The sequence below is a fragment of the Schistocerca nitens genome, chromosome 4, assembly GCF_023898315.1.
Source record: "Schistocerca nitens isolate TAMUIC-IGC-003100 chromosome 4, iqSchNite1.1, whole genome shotgun sequence".
Classification (NCBI taxonomy): Eukaryota; Metazoa; Arthropoda; class Insecta; order Orthoptera; family Acrididae; genus Schistocerca; species Schistocerca nitens.
Window position 1 is genome coordinate 592,580,296 of NC_064617.1, and position 12,280 is coordinate 592,592,575.

The 12,280-nt window shown below is 40.6% G+C and overlaps 1 protein-coding gene across 1 annotated transcript in view; it reads left to right on the plus strand.

Annotated features, from left to right (window-relative positions):
• Positions 1-12,280, plus strand: part of LOC126251513 (luciferin sulfotransferase-like) — a 320,306-nt gene that overhangs the window by 139,419 nt on the left and 168,607 nt on the right. The window contains exon 2 of the mRNA XM_049951991.1: positions 11,115-11,326. Coding sequence (XP_049807948.1) covers positions 11,122-11,326 — 205 coding nt within the window. The 5' untranslated portion in view covers positions 11,115-11,121. The remainder of the gene's footprint in view (positions 1-11,114; positions 11,327-12,280) is intronic.

Consider the following 12,280-nt stretch of genomic DNA (forward strand, 5'->3'; position numbering starts at 1 on the left):
AGAGATAGAGAAGATCTATGAACTGTGGTGCATTCGTCACTGGCTTGCGTATTCGGCGAGAGAGCGGGACGGAAATGCTCAACAAAATGCAGTGGCAGACGCTGCAGGAGAGGCTCACTATTGAAACTTTCCGAAAGAAGTCCGACAACACATTACTTTCACCCTTAAAATCTCACGAAACTAGAAAACTCGAGAATTAGAGCTAATACAAGGCTTACGGACCATCATTGTCGCCACGCGCTATTCGCGAGTGAACAGGGTACGGGGAGAATCAGTTAGTGCTACCAGAAGTACGCTCCGCCACACATCGACAGGTGACCTGTGGAGTATTAATTTGTATGTAGAGTGGTGGCATACTAGTACAAACTTATCCATACGCATGGATGTCTGATCCAAGAGCGGGAGCTGTAAATTATTTTACGCTTGTGATGAGCCACTGAACATGTAGTTGTTACCGTAAATGGCCTAGCTCACGGATGATCCTCATCATTAAAGATATCTGCATTCGTTGTTGTGCGCTACTCTACAAAGAAGTTTCAATGAATCTGAAATGAACAGCATTTCGCAGTCGAGAAAAAGTAGAATGAAAATTTATTTTATGCTTCGGACTAACTTAGTAATCCCGTTGTCTTCCGCCTTTGTAAGCTCTTCACTTATTCTTAGTACCTATTTTGTAAGATAACTGACTTTCCTGTACGTTCGAGCTGTTAATGAGAAAAAATATGGGACTGTGATGATGCCGGCGATACGTGAAATACGTCTAATTATGTGCGATGTTTCTTTCTTGACAGCTTACGAAGGTCAATAGTCATACCACATCTATACGGTTTAAAAATTCACACGAATAGCGAAATCATCAATACGACTGCGAATTGGCTAACACTTTACACTAGGTAAATTTATGGCTGAAAATGGTTCAAATGGCTCTGAGCACTATGGGACTTAACATCTGTGGTCATCAGTCCCCTAGAACTTAGAACTACTTAAACCTAACTAACCTAAGGACATCACACACATCCATGTCCGAGGCAGGATTCGAACCTGCGACCGTAGTGGTCCCGCGGTTCCAGACTGAAGCGCCTAGAACCGCACGGCCACAACGGCCGGCTGGTAAATTTATGCCGAGACATCTGATAATAAACGTTTAAGTAAATGAGAAGACTTTTCTCTGTGTTTGCTTTTTTCATGAAACGTATGAGTATTAATACAGACGAGAGCCCAGATGTCTCTGTATTAGGTTCAGTCGATTGATTACGGGTGATTTTTCATAGAGGTATTTTTCCAGTATGATAATATGTCTTTGTAGTACTGATGAGAGGAACACAAGATTTGTTACGCTTTTCTTGACAACTCTTTCCGAAAAATGTGTCATTATGTGAAGGGCTTATTTCAGTAACGGTACAAGTCCATTTTTGTTCATATTGAGATACAGAGTCCTAAAGTTAAATAAGCGCTGCAAAATCTGCAGTCGAAATACCAGAAATATTCAAGCATATGGCTTCTTGCTAGAGATGAACCTTTCTTTCTGCTTGTTTGGCTCATTAATTTCAGAAGCATTATAGACAGAAAAGTGGAGGTAATGGACTTGTACCACTGTTGAAATAAGCCCTTCATGTACTTTTGTCACAACACAGTCTTTGTGTCATTGTACGTGGCATAAAGTACAACATTCTTTCGCCCACATTAGCATTAGAATAATAATGTTTCCTTTATTTTAAATTAAGTATAATATTTAATGTCATTTTGTTGTAAATTGGATGTCTGACGGCGACAGTATCCCACACAAGCTTAAATAACGTTATTTTGTTGGTGTTGCCAATATGATAGAAAAATAGATTCCAGAATTAACTACGCTCGCTGCGTTTGTGAAGTTTGGATCGTTATTTAATAACTGTAAGCACCGTATTGTTGTGTACCATAAAATATTACTGCGTTTTGTAGTAGATTGTTATGTGAAAGACTATAGGAAAGTCATAAATGGTAACCCTACACTCTGTAGCCTACAAAATACATTTTTATGTGCTTCGAATTCTTGATGCTTATCTACATAAAATTAATATATCTTTCTTTGTCACGTACGTTTTCTTATAGCATTTATCTGATAGTTAAAACATTTGTTGAGTAGTTGCTTGACGTCTGCGAAGGTTTCTGAATTACTACATATATTTTACAGTCGGTGGCGTGCGAATCGTTTGAACAAATGTATGCATTTTATAGTTTAGCGTCAGTTCGTGTGTTATCGGTGTACGAGTGCGCACATATGACATAATTGAATTTAATAAAATATAAACAGCAACATTTAATTTCGTTTGCGACGTAGTACGAGGTGTTTATTGTGAAATTCCTATTACCAGTCGACATCATACAATAGATACCACCCAAAATTTCTTTTCGTTTTCGAAGCGAGTTGGTAGTAGTCATCACAAAACATCAGTTTCGCTGACGACTCAATAATGTCACCCAAAATGATAAGCGACTGGTCGATCTGCCCCTCAAGCATGAAAGAAAAGTTACCAGAAACGCCAGATATAGATATCCAACGGGAATACTACAAGCCTTCCGAGTAAGCACTGCTCAAACAGTTTCTCTGAAAGAAACAAGCAAAGGAAAACAAGATTTTGAGTGGCATCTCAGCGCATTCCGGGTACTCTCTAATTTCTTGTAAGACTTTTAAAAAATTTTTTTTTTAAACTTGGCCTTAATGAATGATACGGGGTAAATGTAATGTCCTCATTACGTTCCTTACAATTACGGAAATACTGTCGGCTTTCTGGGAAGCTGGGACATAGGACTCTTCGAAAAGGAAACTGTAGTAATTCTACAGAGAGTGGAAAAACGGAAGAAAAGAAAGAGCTGTCAAATAACAGAAGAATGTGAAATCATTTGTCAAAGCCCGATTGGAAGACGTCATGTTCCAGCACAATAAGTTGTGGCAGCGTCTACATTTGCTGACCTTCCACCTGTCGTGTAGCAGACACCTGCAGAAACACCTCTTTTGTTAGAAGCTAGTGAGTTTGCGACTAGCCACAACACTTTTGAAGTCGAAGCGATTCAATGCGTCTGGTCTCAACCGTTGCATCATTGGTGCAGCATTTCCTGATAATGTCAGCCAAAAGGTCTACTATAGTTAAGATTTGGAACATTTAGCAGAGGAAATTAGTCATGTACGGTCCTAGACTTAGAGGTAATCATAACAAAATTTCGAGTCTTTTAGTAATTTCTTGCAGACTCTTTAGAAAAAAGGAAATGTTCCTTTAGATACGTTCGTATCAAGGATTATGTCTGTTGAAACCAAGCGTTTTTGTATATCAGATACCTGGCATAGTTACTAAGAGTCTTCTTGGAAGCATATATCTTGATCTACATTAGGTCACACTTGTGTAGGATATGGCGATTTCCCTCAGCCACTTCAGGAGATTGTCACGATGGTACTTCTATCAAGATTCAGTCTCTATTCTTATCCAGTGGTACTGAGCTGAAGTAGCTACCAATGGAGCAGTTGCTACTTTATTGCACTTAAACAGTTGAAAGGGGCGGCATTCAACATTTTGTCCATTAATCAAAATTTAGGTTCCTCGCGTTTCACCCACATCACTTAGACCGAGTTCGTCGATGTTGTGTAGGAACAAGCTATCGTCGATTTCTTGCGTCATCCCTGTCACACTGAAACTAACGTTCTGAGAATGAGGATTTGCAATCGGAGGGACGATAACCTCTAAACCCCGTTTCTCCTTCCAGGTTGCGGACGTGTTAACTGTAATATCCAATCCTTCCTAATTGACATTAAAAAATCATAAGAAGATTTTCTGTTTGTGGTCAAAGATCGCAAGTGAACTTCACTTAGTTGGCTTCACCTTCATGCCTATAGGCGTTGCCGCCTCGGAGCTGCCTACAAATTCGACATGCTTCTGAACACAATAGTTGCTGTATGTGATAGACAGTGCATATTTACCGTCTTACTACTAATAAAACATTTGTATTGCCAGTATCATTTATTTGGTCATGACCAATGTGTTAGTAATGAGCAGTATTGCGATAATTAAGAAGCGTGACTGTTAGGCATCATTCTGTTAATTCTTCAGTCATATGGTTTGATGGTATCTGCCTAATACGTATTGCGTCAGACTGCTGCTACCATTTTCGATAGCTTGTTATCAACCCGCACAAAATCCACTTGCGCTAGACGCTTACCTCAAATTTCGGTCATGCAACAATGTTTGTCTATACGCTTTCCTGCTGAAACAAGGAAGAAAGAGTTACCAATGTGTGCAAGATAAATTGAAAGTCTGTAATAATACGGAAATTTTATATAATACAGATTCATGTTTACGTAATTTTAAATTGCACCAAACAAAATAAAATAATGTTAGTACAAAATTAGTTACGGCTTACCCGTAGTTTTTGTATGCTCCAAACAGTCGGTATTTCCGCTTTATGCCACTCTAAATTCCTGTTTGCATATAAAACAGAAGGCTTTGAAACAATTATCTTTTACAGGACAAAGCCTGGAATAAGTTTATTCCTAACATGAATGGTAAATACAAACGCTTTTAGTTCTTTTTCCTCTGGGGAGATTTCACGTTATCCTCATCGCTGCTCATATTAAGAAATCAGGAACTCCGAATCTGAGCAGAACAAAGCTCACGTCCTTTAGCTTAGAGTAATGTGGTCCTTACTCCAGATTGCCGGATTGCCAGCCGGCAGAGCATGCTCATGAAGTAAACGCTTTTGCCGGTTTGCTTGTTTACTTTTCCATCGCATAACAAGAGAGCGTAGGAAAAGCAGTCCCGTGTCGGGCGAAATAAATTATTTTGACTACCATCGCAAAAGAAAAGTACCAGATGAAGGCGAAATAATACAGAACACGGGATCAGACAAAAAAATTTCCAAAATACTGGATTTCCCGGGAAATACGGAGTAGTTGGGAACCCTATTTGGATATAATGAAATACGTTGCTGCTGTCGTAAATAGTGATAAACATCATTTTTAGCTTTGTTATTGGTTCGCTACCTGCATTCATGTCATGTGTTGAATGTAATTTTGGTGCCAAATGAATTGTTAGCGAATGTATTGGTAGTATGTCCTCTGGGAGAAAGAACAGTTTGTGCTACCGACGGCGTACATAAACAGCGCTGGCGAACGAAGCCATCGTTTCACACAAAGGATCGTAAGTGATGGGTGGAATGAAGAGACACAGTGAAACGAAAGCAGTGAAGCTTATGTTACCCACAGTTCAATAAACCTGATTGTTAGGTTGGTGCAGAAGTTCGTAGTGTTTGTGGTTTTGCATGCTGATATTCCGTTTGCTATGGGCTTTTCTATCAGCTGTTGTTTTTTATTTGTAGTTCACTGTTACTGCTTGAGTTTACATATTATCATTTTGTCATTCGGAGATAGTGAGTGGAGCTAGAAAACTTAGTGCCAAGTGGAGAAAACGGAACATTTCCGATATGTTCTTCTATTTTTTATTAGAGGAGTGACAGCAGCGAAGGCAACCAAAAACATTTGCGCCGCGTATGGGTTAAAGCTATTGCACAAAACACGGCAAGAATATGGTTTTCTAGTTTTAAGGAGGATCGTTTTGACGTTAGTGACTCTTCACCTCCAGTAAGACCTTCGGGGTTTGATGAAGATCGTTTAAATGCTTAGTCCACAATGATTCTCGTCAGTGTACTCGAGAACTGCCAAATGTTATGAACTGTGATCATTCCACCATCGTGCTACGTTTGCATGCAACGGGGGGCGTTCAAGAATCAAGTGTTCTAATCCCATATCCAAAATATCAGCAGTAGGTCATATGTTCATCTCTGCTTGCTAATCATCAGTTGGCTCGCTAGAACCACCTTCCATTCCTATCCTGTGTAATTAGTAGTGACGAAAAAACGTGTGGTTGGGCTGCCGTAAGGAAAAGAAAGGAATGGTTAAGCCCAAAGAAAGCAGCAACTCCATCCACAAAATATGTTATGGGTCTAGTGGAACAGCAACAACGTAGTGTTCTACGAATTGCTTCCCAGAGGTGTAAACACCACCGCTAACGTTTATTGTCAAGAAGTAAGACGTTGCAGATGCAATCCATAATAGCCGACCATGAAGACTGCGTGGAGTGATGCTACTCCAAATATCGCCCGCATGCATTCTGCTAGTCTGATAAAACAAAACACTATACAAGAGTTGAGTTGGGAAGTCACTTTGAAAACATCTTACGCCATTTTCACTTTTCCGCTCTGTATCAAACAACATTCAAGGAACCTCCTTTTAGAATTAAGATACTTGAACATCGTTCGATGACTTCTTCGCCTCAAAACCACGTGATTGCTACATTCGCTCAATCTAAACGTTACCCCGACGTTGACAGATTTGTAGATAGTGAAAGAGAATATATTATCGATGACTAGAGTCTCTTCTTATGTGTATGTGTTGTGATTACTAAACTTTTGGGAAAATGGTACGAACATATGCACCATATTAATACATTCTCTTTGTCACCTTCCACGAAGAGGTAGCCGAGAGAATTAATCTGAAATTTTTTTTCAAATCAACTTATAGCTGAGATTACTTCTTTATGTTCAGTTGAACTTGATGGCCTCTACATTTGCTAGCTTTGCTGTAGTGTGTATGAGATCAAGTACTTTCATCACCAACTGCCGCTAAGGCGCGACATGCAATTAGTCATTCTTTACAAAACGCAGAACATACATTCTTTTATACGAAGTGTTCGGAAAGTGCCGTTACAAACTTCTTGAACTTGTACAGGCGAGTGAGTACATAAAGTTTTGAATAGGAAACAATGTCCGGAAAGTACCGTTTCCGTTCAAAGGTGGTTTCACTTAAGATGTTTAACTCATCCACTTCTGCTTGAGGAATTGAATTAGGCGTGCCGCAGAACAATTATTGTGTAACAATTAACGAAACATCTATTTATCGTTTCATCACATTTGTTAGTATTAACATTAAAACTTTACATGTTTAAATTATTCCAGACCAAAAAAGGACCCAGCATACAGTACGTAGAGAACAGTACTGATGCATTACAACAGGGGCTCGCTGTGTCGACCACCTACCTTGTTCCAGACATTGTATTTACGAACCATGTTATGGTCACAGTCTCCGTTCCTCCTGTTCTCTCTTCCTAGTGCAGCTCCCAGAACTCGCTCCGGTAGAACTTCTTCTGTCTCTACAGGAGTCTCTCAAATTAAACTTTACATAGGACCCCCACATCAGGTGACCGTCTCATGTAGCACACGTGATCCTGTCTACTCTATTGCATACCAGGTCAAGAAACTCTGAGGTATTTCTAGGTTCCTGTTCAAACTAAGAGGAACATTTCGTAAATAATGCACTGGCTGATATTACTGTGGACTTTTTGATGCAACAACAATGAAAATTACGTCAGATATACATGGCGTCTTGAGGAAGAAGCACGTGTTTTTTTTTTTTTTTTTTTTTTTTTTTTTTTTTTTTTTGTTCACTGTATACTCTAACATAAAATTGGCGAGAGGTAGAAATGGACCAACAAGAAGTATCGGATACTATCAGTGCGTGGTGAGTTTACCGTGAATCTTAGTACTGTTTCACGCTGGTCAATCGTTCTCGTGTTTATCGTATAAACGATAATGCAAGACCCGGAAGGCCAAAAATGTCAACAGATGAATGAAGTGCGAAACTTGTGGCAGACGCTCTTGGAAGATCGTGGTGCGACTTGTGAGAAGCTCTCTCAAGCCACGGGAATTCCCCCCAACATCAGTATGCCGTATTTTGACAAATGATTTGAAGAAGAGAAAAATTGGTGCAAGGTGGGTCCCACACTGTTTGACTGCTGAAGAAAAGCAGAAAGGCCTGGATATTACAACCTCACTCAAACAACGATTGGACCATGAGGTTTAAGGACTGTTGTGTCGAATTGCGCTATTGATGAAACATGGATTAAAGACTTTGAACTGGAGTTGAAATCACACTCCAATGAATGGAGAACTTCAAATGTTCCCCGTCCAGAAACATTTTGATGCTGTCAATCAAATCTCAAGTTAATGATGATTTTTTCTTATAATCGACAAGGAATCATTGTGACAAATGGAGTCCTGTGTGGAACAAGTATCACAGCAATGTATTGTAACTTGACGCAAAATCTGCGCAGAAAAATGCCCAAAATGCTACCCCAGCTGCTCGATGCTGGGCCACTATTTCTCCTCGACAATTCTCCCCCGTACATCGGCACTGTTGCAGCCCAGAAACTGGGCGAGTACGAATGGGAAGTGTTGCCGCTTCCTCTCTACAGCCCGGATATGAGTCCACCAGACTTCGACTTGCTCCCGAAGTTGAAAAAACTTAATCGTGGACTTCGTTATGTTTCTGTGGAAGTGCTTTCTACCACCATTACCCGAGCCATTTGACAGATGAACAGAAGTGGCGTCTTGGATGGAGTAACAGAGCTTCCGAAAGGTTTGGAATCAATCATAGAGATGCAGCGAGACTATATTGAACGACTGTAAGGAGATAAAAAAATGAGTAAAAAAGAAAGTGTGCATTATTTATGAATTGCCCCTGTATTATGTACTAGCTGCCCTCTACAAGTCCTACAACGCTGTAACGGAAATTTCCGAACACCTTGTATTGTCTGTTGATTTCTCAAAATTCCAGAACGATTGCTGTAGTTAAAGGTGTGTCTGAACCACTACCACAACGTCTTGACAATATTATAGACTTTATAGATTATCAACGCCGCTGTTACAATTATTCATGTTAGAGAAGAATTAACGGCGCTTAAGACTCAAATTTCTGTGCGGTTCTAGGCATAAGGCACAACCATGTTGTTGTTGTGGTCTTCAGTTCTGAGACTGGTTTGATGCAGCTCTCCATGCTACTCTATCCTGTGGAAGCTTCTTCATCTCCCAGTACATACTGCAACCTACATCCTTCTGAATCTGCTTAGTGTATTCATCTCTTGGTCTCCCTCTACGATTTTTACCCTCCACGCTGCCCTCCAATGCTAAATTAGTGATCCTTAGATGCCTCAGAACATGTCCTACCAACCGGTCCCTTCTTCTTGTCAAGTTCTGCCACAAACTCCTCTTCTCCACAATTCTAAATTCTATTCAATACCTCCTCATTAGTTATGTGATCTACCCACCTAATATTCAGCATTCTTCTGTAGCACCACATTTCGAAAGCTTCTATTCTCTTCTTGTCCAAACTATTTATCGTCCATGTTTCACTTCCATACATGGCTACACTCCATACAAATACTTTCAGAAACGACTTCCTGATACTCAAATCTATACTCGATGTTAGCAAATTTCTCTTCTTCAGAAACGCTTTCCTCGCCATTGCCAGTCTACATTTTATATCCTCTCGACTTCGACCATCATCAGTTATTTTGCTCCCTAAATAGCAAAACTCCTTTACTACTTTAAGTGTCTCATTTCTTAATCTAATTCCCTCAGCGTCACCAGACTTAATTCGACTACATTCCATTATCCTCGTTTTGCTTTTGTTGATGTTCATTTATATCCTCCTTTCAAGACACTGTCCATCCCGTTCAACTACTCTTCCAGGTCCTTTGCTGTCTCTGACAGAATTACAATGTCATCGGCGAACCTCAAAGTTTTTATTTCTTATCCATGGATTTTAATACCTACTCCGAATTTTTCTTTTGTTTCCTTTACTGGTTGCTCAGTATACAGATTGAATAACATCGGGGAGAGGCTACAACCCTGTCTCACTCCGTTCCCAACCACTACTTCCCTTTCATGTCCCTCGACTCTTATAACTGCCATCTGGTTTCTGTACAAATTGTAAATAGGCTTGCGCTCCCTGTATTTTACCCCTGCCACCTTCAGAATTTCATAGAGAGTATTCCAGTCAACATTGTCAAAAGCTTTCTCTAAGTCTACAAATGCTAGGAACGTAGGTTTGCCTTATCTTAACCTTTCTTCTAAGATAAGTTGTAAGGTCAGTATTGCCTCACGTGTTCCAACATTTCTACGGAATCCAAACTGATCATCCCCGAGGTCGGCTTCTACTAGTTTTTCCATTCGTCTGTAAAGAATTTGTGTTAGTATTTTGCAGACGTGACTTATGAAACTGATAGTTCGGTAATTTTCACATCTGTTAACACCCGCTTCCTTTGGGATTGGAATTATTATATTCTTCTTGAAGTCTGAGGGTATTTCGCCTGTCTCATACATCTTTCTCACCAGATGGTAGAGTTTTGTCAGGACTGGCTCTCCCAAAGCTGTCAGTAGTTCTAATGGAATGTTGTCTACTCCCGGGGCCTTGTTTCGACTCAGGTCTTTCAGTGCTCTGTCAAACTCTTCACGCAGTATCGTATCTCCCATTTCATCTTCATCTACATCCTCTTCCATTTCCATAATATTGTCTTCAAGTATATCGACCCTGTATAGACCATCTATATTATCCTTCCACCTTTCTGCCTTCCCTTCTTTGCTTAGAACTGGGTTGCCATCTGAGCTCTTGATATTCATACAAGTGGTTCTCTTCTCTCCAAAGGTCTCTTTAATTTTTCTGTAGGCAGTATCTATCTTACCCCTAGTGACACAAGCCTCTACATCCTTACATTGGTCCTCTAGCCATCCCTGCTTAGCCATTTTGTACTTCTTGTCGATTTCATTTTTGAGACGTTCGTATTCCTTTTTGCCTGCTTAATTTACTGCATTTTTATATTATCTCCTTTCATCACTTAAATTCAATATTTCTTCTGTTACCCAAGGATTTCTACTAGCCCTCGTCTTTTTACCCAATTGATCCCCTGCTGCGTTCACTACTTCATCCCTCAGAGCTACCCATTCTTCTTCTACTGTATTTCTTTCCCCCATTCCTGTCAATTGTTCCCTTATGCTCTCCCTGAAACTCTGTACAACGTCTGGTTTAGTCAGTTTATCCAGGTCCCATCTCCTTATATTCCTTAAAACGCATAACCATAGTAAGTGTATTAAAACGAGCGGACACCATTGGCACTTTGTATGCTCAACTGTATTCGTTTGTCAGTCACTTTTGGTACCATTTTCCAGGCGTATTCGACAGCCGTTGAGGTGCTCTGCTTCGGCTGGGAAGGGGAGGGTGTGTTCCTGACTGTGCGCTGGTTGCCTGCCGGCAGGCGCGCCATGTCGCTGCAGCTGGAGCAGCTGGCGGAGCCGGCGGCGCTGCGCCTGGCCGCCGCCTGCCGCAGCAGGGTGTACCCGCCGGGCGCCTACCGCGTGCGGCCCAGCGGCTGCATCGTCACCGACCTCTACCCGCAGCACGCGCAGGCGCTCAGGGACTTCGACATCTACGAAGACGACCTCTGGATCGCCTCCTACCCCAAATGCGGTAGGTTTCTTCGGGCTGTTCATTACACAATGTCTATGCTTCCTGCTACAGGCATTTCTGTCCGTCCTTAAATTGTTGTCCCTATTCTGCTAACGAGAAGACCATGGCAAGTTCCGTAACCCCATTACCTGAAACGTTTATTCAATGCCGGAGGGGTCAAAGTATGCGAACATGTGTCTCCGTTTGTCAATAGGACCTCAAGCATTTCTCAGAAAACGACGTTCAAAGTTTTTGAGTCACTTTTTCTACCTTTTACCTAATATGTATTTCAAGCGGAGCTGTTGCGCAGACAGTGGCGTCGCGGCTTCACGCTTTTTGCTCACCATGTTCGGAGCAAAATTATTATTTTTAGTTCTCTTTACAGCTTACGTACAGTATCTTTAGAAGATTTCTACACGAATATTGTCCAGTGTATATTGAAATAACGTTGTCTGTATTCACCTACTAGCTTTACGTGTGGTGAATCAATTAAACAAAGAACAATAAATAATTGAAAAATTTATTTACAACTCTTTTCAGTGAAATTTCTGTATTGTAGCTTGTTTCGAAGTCAACTACAGTCGCCAGTTTCTAGTGAAGTATTGGTCTGCCGCGAAATTATTGCCAAATCTTGAAATCTTCAGCATTGTAAACGGCACTTATTCCTCGGAGGAGATTATAAGAAAAAATATCGCTGTGGAAAATCTGCCCTCACGTGATGCTCGTGGTGTTTGGAATTTCTATGTTTCGAACGCTTGAATGATCAAGACAATGCACCAGATCTTTCTGAAGAATAAACATAAGATTAAAATACACTGCCGGGAAAGAAATTGGTATATACTTTTAGAGGTATACAATTTACTCAAAATCCTTTTAACAGTGCTTATGGAGTACGTGAAACAATTACATCTACAGACAAATAGCACAAGCTGTTATGAGGTACGAGATATCAATCCATGCTGAAACACGCATATT